Raw genomic sequence first — 9,946 nt, 5'->3', positions numbered from 1 at the left:
GTTTTTTTCTTTTTTTTTTTTTTTTTTTTCAAATTGTTTCGTTTATTACAGGAACTAATTTTGTTTCGAACGCGAGCAGAGGTGAATTTCTGCAGGTAAAACGGGAGAATTGAAAAATATTTGAAGCTCGTTTAGTTATTCACGGAACACGGCTAATGGGCTCTTATTTTATTTAAACGAATCGCCAAGTGGAATATTAAATGAACAAAATGGTAACGTTCGTTGTTGAATATTTCACAAACTATTTTACACGTCTACGCGAATACACGGGGTTTCATTACCTTTCCATCTTTCGTTCGTTTACAAAAAGTTGCATAACTTCGTTACTGCAAATTACGTAAACTGTAGTCACATACACACACACACGTGTATTACTGAAAGTCCGACATTACGAAGATTTAATAAAAATCTAACGGTAGAACAGCTTTCGTTTTTATAATTTTACAACGGGTACCTTTGCTACTGTACCAACAAAAGGGCTGTTTCAAGCTTTCAGGCAACTCGTAAAAACATTTCTTGGATCTTTTACTCAGTCGGTTGTTTCAGGCTTCAAAGCAAACTAACTTTGTTTACTTTAAATTTCCATTTCTACAATTGACCAGTTTTAGGTCAAACAAAAAAAAAAAAAGTAATACTTTCAACGTAACGAAAATGGACTTGCGAATGGTAATACAAAAGTGATACTCTATCGTGTAATTAAACATTCGATACATCACCTCGTCGACTTCTCCATTTTGCAAAGCTCGATCTCTTTGCACCTGTGTCTGTTATAAAAAAAAAAAACGAAATTAAAAATGCATCAAGCATCGTCGTACACTTTTAGTCGATGGCGTTAGATCGTGTCAGTAATCGACTCAAATCGTTCCACATGCATTGGGAAGCACGTGCACTGTCGTAATAATACTACGGCGTGCGCACAGGAAGCGCATCCTGGTATTCTATTAAGATTTACGAGCGGTCGTTTGAGAGACACTGGTCAACCGGAAACTAGGTTCCACGTGTTGTAAGAGCACCGCGGTTAGCGTGAATATGTATGTAGAGCACATATGCACATATGTGCATCTATACTTCCCATCGATTCGACGGGGATGGCCATTGCATTTCAATAACAGGAACATGGATGGGTTTCGTTGCATACCGGCTATACGCTTTTGTCTGTGAAAGTCAAGGGTCCCTTGATCCTGGATATTATACCCCTTATATAGGATGACAAAGATTATCCCAGCTTCCCTCCGGTGGAATACCGAATTTCGTTAATCCTGGAAAATATTCTTTTTTTCATTTTTCCTTTTATCATAGAAAATTTAACGGCAAGTTGGGAAATTTATCGTATTAATACTTTCACGAGTGCCGTGTATTATTCGATATTTAATATGCTCCAGTTATTTCAACGAGGCATATTTGAATGTTTCGTTTGAAGCAAGAGCCTTATTGTAAAATTTAAAAAAAAAAAGAAGAAGAAAAAACACACAGATTCAGGTATTTAAATATTAAGCCATCGTGAAATCCGTGGAAAAAAATTTGCGGAAGTACCATCGAGAGCGAGAGAAACAATAATCGCGAAACTGAATGACACGTTGAACCGTATCGGGGAATGGAAATTGATCGTGGCAATATTAGAGGCGTTTCGTAGAATTGGAAATGTCCCCGTATTACGCTACGAAAATTCCTTTTTCACAGCGTCACGCGTGTACACTTCGTAAAAGTTTATCGTACCGTCCTATCGAATCGGATGTAATTTCGCTCGGAGGAACATTGCTGGAAGATCCGAACCGGCGATAATTCCCCGCGATTCTGCAAGTTACGCAGATTTTCATGAACAACGGCGCCCGGGTAATTTATAGTTGTAATAAACCGTGCAAACAATTCTGATGTTGACGTACAGCCGATAATGACTGCAACGTGAATGTTTAATCGTTATTCCACGGGAAAATAAACTACCGTTCTTGCTGTTTTCCACCCGACGGATCGCTAACGAATCGCTGATTTCCCATGTGGTTTTGCGGCTTCGTTTGTTTAGGAAGCTTATGGAAATGCACCCTGGGAAAGCTATAATTTAATTTCAACTTAAGCGTGTTGCGGAGAAGCTCGATACCAAACTTTCACCTACCTAACAGTCACGCTTATCACGTTTCAAGTAAGCAATACTCTTCTCCTCGATATATCTAACGCTCCGATCACCTCGTCGAACGTTAAAAAAAAATCATATCCAATACGGAAGCTTGATATCGTTAAAATACGCAAATCTATCTCTTCCTACGAATATCACAGTAATCCTTTCAGCTACTACGAAAATTACTCTCCTAATATTCTGTTACTACATCATCGTTACACCGACGAGCGGTTAAAGGGAAATGAAATCTGCGAAGAGTATACGGAGGAGGTTGATTAAAGAGCCCCCATTTATATGTATTTCCACCGCGTGTTCTCCGGCCAAGAAGTCGAAACAACGTGTTCACGTATCTCACTCTCTCTCTCTCCCCCATCTGTTTCCCGTCTCTTCCTCTTTGTCACCGTCTGTGTTCGAGCAACAAAACATCTGCTACGATGATAGTTCGGATGCGAGCCGCTAAGACACGTTTATCCTCGTGGGAAAGAGAGATCCTGCCGGATACCGTTCGGTCGAACTTCTGTCGTACTCACCTAGTAGCGAGATCCCGGTGCACGAAGTTCAAATTCTCCAGGTACCGCATGCCCGACGCGATTTGAGCCGCCATGTAGATGAGACAGTTGAAACTGAAACGAGGAAACGGCAAGTGAGTCGCAAGAGGACAAAGTTAAGGCGTGAGACCTGCAAGCCTTTCGGGTTAGCGTGGGATGGTGGTGTGATAGGAAAGGGGACGTTCTGGGGATGGGAAAGAGAAGCGTCGGGTCGTCGAGACGACGGAACGCGAACGAGGGGGAGGTTTGGTGCTTGCTATAGCGAAGACTGCGTCGCTCACGATTAATAAACGCTTCAAACTCCGCTCTGGGAGAGAAACTTATTGGGTGTTAACTTCGCGACGCCTCGCCACAGAGCGGATGAAACTAAATCTCGAGTCTCGTTGACGAACGCCAATGTTTCAACCGTGGAAATTATTGAAATTCTCGTGTTTGATGAATTTTCCACGTGTCACCTGACACGACGTGACGCGAGTTTCTGATTTATATCAGATATTCCTCTCGCCCGTAGAGACAACATTTTCAATCCTCCCAGTATTGATATTTTTAGTGTGGTCTTTTTTTTTTTTAGAATTCATAGTTACCTGAGCGTTTTGACACCGATCGGCATAGCTTGCGCGTCCTCGGCAGTGATATGAGTCTTGAGGAATTGGCAGAGATCTCCGTGCTCCAGGTACTCCATTACAACGCAATATGGCTCCTCGCGGCAGCATGCTCCTAGGACTCTGGCGATATTGCGATCCTCCAGGGCCGCCAGAATCCTGACGTCTCGTTGGAAATCCAACCTTAACAGATCCGGAGGATTTACTGACTCCTGACACCGCATGTAATCTGTTGCCGTTCGAATATCTCGCCCGTGTGCTAGAGTTCGAAATTCGCAGTGAACGAAAGCAGTTTTCGGTATTTTCGATACCGACGATCTAATACGTCCTCTTTCCGCGTAATCAGATTACGGTGTGATAGTTTCTCGTGAAATTCTTGCGAATTGTACCGAAGTTTTCGTCCCGTGTACATAAACAGAAAAGTCGTGTACGACAAAAAGGGAAGAATAAACCGTGGGATACACCGTATACAGCGTCCAATTTTACATCGACGCGAGAGAACCGAGCGTTGGAATTGTTAAGGGAAATGGACCCACTGCTTGGCTCGACGGTGTCCATTGCGCGAAATAACCGTAAGATTTTCTTGCAAAGTTTCGGCGTTTCGTTTGCATGCCGGTTACCAAGTAAAACGAGTCCAGGCTAGCTGCTACGTCCCGTCGTAGCTAGGTCGCAAGAGGGAAACTCCGATTTCCAGGGAGGTGGTAGGTAGTAGCAGAGGACGAGCCGTAGCAGCTAACAAGCCGCGTTTCCACGCAGCATCGTTACTTCGGCCTTACTTACGATCGACTTGGTAATGGCACTCTCGCGTGATAGCTTAATGCGGCCGTTAACAAAACTACGTGGCCTCTCGGTATCGATTCCCCATAAACTGCGAATTCTGGTGCGTACCATCGTACCGACACCTTGGAGCCGTGTGGGCGACAACCGCACCACCCCTACCGATAGAAGCTGCTAAATTCTACGCGAAAATAATACGTTCCAGGCGTATTAGAATCGCGACTGGTTGTCGATTCGACTTGGTGTTAATTGCAACTTGTTCGTCGCGCTCTTATCTAACACCTGGCGCGATCAAACGTTCAGAAATCGGTGTTACTTTATCTGCACGCGGGAACGTGCGAGCGCGGGAGGCACAATTAATTTTTCGAATGAATATTCATGCCGAGGGGAATGAGATAGGGAATCAAGCGGTCGAGGAATGGGAAGTTTCCAACCAGACAGGCGTTCCACGCGAAATAAACGTAAGTTACGTTAAAAGGTATCGTTTGGCAAAAAAAAAAAAAAAATTAATAAAAGGAGGTGATTGAATTTCATCGAAATGGAAAAGTTGGAATAGCGCGCAGCGGCTGTGTTTGTTCGTGAAAATTGAAAGCATTGTTCCACGTTCCCAGGAGCTGGAGTTAAACATATTCCACGAAAAACGGGCCCGATTGTTAACGGCAGGGCAAAAACTCTGTTCAATAATGAACAAAGTATGGAAACGGCGTACGGTAAATGGTAGAGGGGGGAGAACATGGTACGCGATTAAATCATATCGCGTATCCAGAATCGAAGAATTCAACGGTGCAACGGTGTTTTTTTTTAACGAGAACACCGTCACGGGAGGGAGAACGTTGGCTGGCTCGTTATTTAGCGTTATTTCGGACAAAGCGCACGTGGCCAAGAGAGTCGATATACCTGCAACTCGTGATATCGGGTATAACGCATAAAACATTCCTTATCTGTCGCGAGCAGGGTCTTCTGCTGAATGTAGACTGGTCACAGCGAGTCGTTTCACCGTTCGTTTCCGTCCGCGCAAAAAACCGAATCGTTGGATCGTGCGTCGATCGCGTAAGTGTCGAACGATTGTAAATTGGCGGAGAACGTCGAAGAAAAGAAGAGAAGAGATTTCTTTGTCCCCCTTTTGGAAGAGAGATCGCGTGGACGGAACATGGGAGGCAAGTGGTGGAAAAAGGAAATGGAGCAAGCTCGAGAGAGTCACGATAGGGGCGCGATAAGTCATCCTCACGGCGGGAGACTTGTTGCGTGAGCAAACGTTCCCGAGGAACCGTGGAAACCCACGGATTGGATCGTTTCAGTTTTTATTTATGACGGTGCGTGTGAGCCATACGGTTCTCGAAACACCGATATTTACACAAATCACGATAAAGCGGAACCGGCGGGAGTACATTAACAGAAACGATCGTTTTACATGATAAATCGTGAACGCGCGTTACATCTACTAATGTTACCGGGTACAGTTACGAAATCTATCGGGTCACTGGGAGTTCGAGTGCACGAGGACGATTTTCCTGTTGAATCTATGGGCGGTGGATTATGGAAAGAAATAGAGAGAGGGAGAGAGGATAGGCAAAAGGGGAAAGAAAAATACGTTTTATTCTGGGGTCCTGGTGAACTCGTTAGTAAAACTAGCTAGGAGATACGTGCTTTAAACACGGTGAATTTTAGGTTAGAAATTGTATACATGGGAACGGGGACTAGCGGGAAAGGATGGTGTTTCGCCAGTTAGTCCGTCCCTCTGGTGGTAGAGCGTAGGAGGTACCGCTACAAATCAAACACGGTCGTTTCCGTATTGATCGTTGTTCAACAATGTCAATGGTTTTAATTAAACGTACTCCTCTTTATTTTTTTTACATGCTAAATTCAACATATTTTACACGTCAATTGAAATACACCAGCCGTGGAACAATATTTTTCTAAAAAATTGCACGGTATCGAAAAAGGGGACATCAATCAGTGAAAAAGTTTCGTATGTAAAATACCCTACCGCTAACAGCGAGCTCCTATTACGTTCAAGCGTGTGCTGCACAACGTTCGTAACATGCTGCGAGAGAGTTAATCGAGCATTCTTTTACCAGAGGTTCCTTGGACGAGGAAGCTCGAAGAAGAAGTGAAATCCATTTTCAAGATATAGAACTATGTATACGAGGAGCGAGACAAGTGGCGCGCTCGTCTGCGCGATATCGTCGGAATTAGTTACGAACTAGCGGGACTTAAAAGTCTCTCCCTCCCTTGGTTAGAGCCGAATCGCGTTGTCTTTCCGCTCTCCTTTTCACCAAGCATCAGATAACTCATTCGCGCGACCGGCGGAAACTTTGCTCCCGCTGCCAACTACGCGAAGTTGGCCGTGCACAAAAGCCCAGGGACCAAGAGCTCGACGACGATATCCGATGGACGTCGTCGATTTTCGTTTCTGGAAGGAGGAAGCTTTGTCATCTGCTTCGGTGGATTCGCTTGTCCCGAATCCTGTCCCTCTGGCCAGAGGCCACCCTCTGATCCCTTCTTTCGCGTCGCCACGAAGCGCGGCGAACTCTCGATACCCTATCTCCCCCTTGGTCATTGTATGCAAATCTATTCCATTCGTGGAATCGAACTGGCCTTTTTCTGATGTCTAGCTTGATAGCCGCGAGAACGATCGCCTTCGCCGGTATATCTGGACGTTTCACCGCCGTGGGGTTTCCTTCTATAAAACGACACGGCCACGATGTTTGGAGGAGGAGGAGGAAGGAGGACTGTAGCCTGGCTTTCGGTAAAGAAACCGGGACACATTCGGGAAGGACCTCCGCTATGAATTTTATGCACGGGACAGCCATTTCGAGAGGAGGATCGCCCGATGCATACGGAATCGGTTTGTATCACGACCTACGTTACCTCACCGCGCGGTCAACCAACGAAATGGACTACTCGATTCCGTTGCGTTATGCCCATCGGCTATTGTGCATCTCGTGGTTACCCTCGATATCAGGGGAACCGTTGCTTCGAGCGGTATCGCTTGTATTTTTCGGCTTTAATCGCGGTCTTTTCGGGATTTTATGGGATGGCTACTTCGTACGTGGAAAGAATTATAACAACGAGTGCGTGTTTACTTCTGCTTTTAGATATGGAGCATTTCGGGGGAAACTGCCAGGTAATTCTATCAGATTTTATATTTCATACAGAATTTTGTAGAATAATTCGGTTTCTCTAAATTATATTTTAAATGATATAATAATGGAATATTTTAAAGTGTGTCATCTTAGTAAGAAAGGTGCCAAACTGATCTATTTTCACTTTGAATTAGAAATTTCAAACTTCTTCGCGAGAATACTTTAGAAAATAGAAAATTTAGCACCGAAGCACTGAAAAACCTCCATTCTATACACACCATTCATAGCGAAAGGGGTTAAACACTATTTCCTCCCACTACGATCAGATAAAACTACTACTAAAGTAAATTGAACGTAAAAAAAAAATCAGCCAAATCGAGCCAAACTAGTTTCGCACCCCCGGTCGTCTCCGATATTCCTCTCGACAATCGTCTCGCCGGTGCAAGTGTTCGCGCGCGCGTTCACCAGATGTAAGAAACGAATCTTGCGTAAAATCACGTGCCGCGTAACCGAGCGTTCTCCTACGGCTGTAAAATGTTTATCGCCGCCGGAGCGCGGAGAAAAAGGGGAACAAGACGGACCGAGGGGGGTGGGATAGGGGCGCGATGGCTCGATCGAGCGCGCTGTAACAGCGAAACGGAATGCAAATTGCGCGAGCGATGCGCGCACGCCTGCCGCTATATACTCACTTTTCCTTCTCGCTGGCTTCCGGCAGTAAAAATTTGACGGCGACGAGACGCTTCCCAACGCTGGTCGTCGTTCCGTACTCCGGGATCCCTTCTGCTTCCGCCACGTATACCTTTATGGGCATAATTTGTTTACGTTTATTCACGTGGAATCGGTGTCGGTCGACGGCCGCCGAAAGAAAAATTCCGAGACCGGGACCGGTTGATTAAACCTAACAGCGCAACCTTATATTACCATGAAAATCATAAAAGAAAAAAACACCCCATGGATCTTCCTCGCAATAAATTCGTCTAATGAGAACGGATGATCTTTGAATTTCGATTATTCGTCGTACTTTCACCGTGAACAGGTGTATTCGCCCTAGCTGGGAAGGTGTTCGTCAACGACGACGGGGAGTCGTCGGACAGGAAGTCAGCTAAACGAGTAACATGCACGACTATGCGTGGCTTGAGCGCGCTCTCAAGTACATATCCGGCGCCTGCGATGCACAGGAATTTTGCAATTTTCTGTCGGCGAACCCGTAACGAGCGTCGTCCACCTCGAAGCTCTACGATTAATTCCGTGCTCCTGTGGCACCGCGGTGCGTCAGATTGACGCGGCAGATTTCCAAGTCGAAAGGACGAACGGTGTCGCGGGCGTGTATGCAGATGCAACGGTCGGCTGACGAGGCCGAAACTCGGAACAGGCCAGTGTCTCTTGGCCGGTCATTAACGGCGTGCCAGCGGCCGGAGAGGAAACAAAAGGGAATTATTAGCCGCTCTAACGCATTCTAAACTGATTATCCTCGACGAGCCAGACGAGGCGCTATTGTGACGGGAAGAATAACAGGGTGGACACTTCGTTAATCGACGTATTGTTGCGCGCACCCGGTGGCGAATTGCCCCGCGTACCGTCAACAAACGGATTGATTTCTCTCTCTCTCTTTTGCTCTGGCTGTCTGTCTGTCTGTCTGCTGTCGAGCATATGGGCAAGGAGAACGAGAGAGTGTGCGTTACGTTTCCGAATCGATGCGGAATCGACGCCGCCACGATGCAGCTACGATGCCTCTGTTGTTTGTCGTTCCCGGGGCTGGTTGCGCGCGGTGCACCGTCCGGTTCGTTCGCAATATGGGCCGTTTGTAATTTAACTCTGCCGCGGCTCGATGCTATTTCAGTAGGTGTTTCCGTTGCTCTGCATTAACGCGGTAAAGCGACACTTTACAAACAGTGAGTGTATTATGATAATGTTGCGGGAATCACGCAGAGACGGACGGTTTGACGTTACAATGCTGCGCTGATGATATGGAAGTAGTATAGCGTTGCGAAACGGGAGATTGCTAATTCTCTGATTCTGTATTGGGTCATGAACTATTCAGGCCCGTTACGTGGTATTAAGGAGCTATCTACAAATGATATATCCCATATTGGTTATCTTTCGAATTAATGCCCACATCGCGAGCTAATCAGTTGGATCTACCTCGTTTTCCATTTAATCGTTTGTACTAAATTCGGGAACTTTTGTGTTATAATATCGTTAATTACGACGTTCGTTAATTCCGTATTATCAATTTTTCCGATGTGGAATTTTTGTATTAATTTTTCTGGAATGTAATTCATTTGGTCGTTCGGAGTGTTAATATCGAACTTTTGTTTCATAGATGCGCTCGCTTTTTAACTTGTTAATTGAGAAAGTCAAATTAACTGGTTATTCGAGTAACTATTACATCGAACGTAATTTAATTTACGTAGAAAGCCTCTGTTTTTAATCAAAGTATATACAGCATCGAAACAGAGTATTCAGTCATACTTTTATCGATTTTTCATTAAATATTCGAGATATGAAATGTATCACCGGGAAATAGATGGAGCAAAATGTTTTCAACCCGTTATTCCCATCGGGAGTGAACCGTGTATCGGTGGAAGATCAAAGTCGGAACAAAGTAGTTTATAACCGGTGTAAAGAGCACTCTCCTCGTGCCCAAATGGGGAAACACGGCAAAAAACTAACGCCGGGGTAATTCGTTATCAAAGTGGACGTGACGAATCGTCGATCGTGGCGACCTGTTCGCGTGTCTAATTTAAAATAGATATCTACTCGGACGTAATAACAATGTCGTTACCGTTCCGAAGGCCCCTTCGGAGAGTTTCGAGAGCA

The 9,946-nt window shown here is 45.2% G+C and overlaps 1 protein-coding gene across 1 annotated transcript in view; it reads right to left on the bottom strand.

Moving 5' to 3' along the window:
* Positions 1-9,946, bottom strand: part of LOC108570415 (discoidin domain-containing receptor 2-like) — a gene marked incomplete at its 5' end in the record, with an annotated part of 15,817 nt that overhangs the window by 5,789 nt on the left and 82 nt on the right. The window contains 4 exons of the mRNA XM_017932276.1: positions 2,644-2,736; positions 3,246-3,446; positions 7,816-7,925; positions 9,912-9,946. The exon at positions 9,912-9,946 is cut by the window's right edge and continues 82 nt beyond it. Of these exons, the coding sequence (XP_017787765.1) occupies positions 2,644-2,736; positions 3,246-3,446; positions 7,816-7,925; positions 9,912-9,946 (439 nt within the window). The remainder of the gene's footprint in view (positions 1-2,643; positions 2,737-3,245; positions 3,447-7,815; positions 7,926-9,911) is intronic.

Source organism: Habropoda laboriosa, unplaced genomic scaffold (genome assembly GCF_001263275.1).
Source record: "Habropoda laboriosa isolate 0110345459 unplaced genomic scaffold, ASM126327v1 scaffold84, whole genome shotgun sequence".
In the NCBI taxonomy this organism is placed as follows: domain Eukaryota; kingdom Metazoa; phylum Arthropoda; class Insecta; order Hymenoptera; family Apidae; genus Habropoda; species Habropoda laboriosa.
The sequence above is the reverse complement of the archived record's forward strand: the minus strand, read 5'-3'. Positions and strand labels throughout refer to the sequence as shown.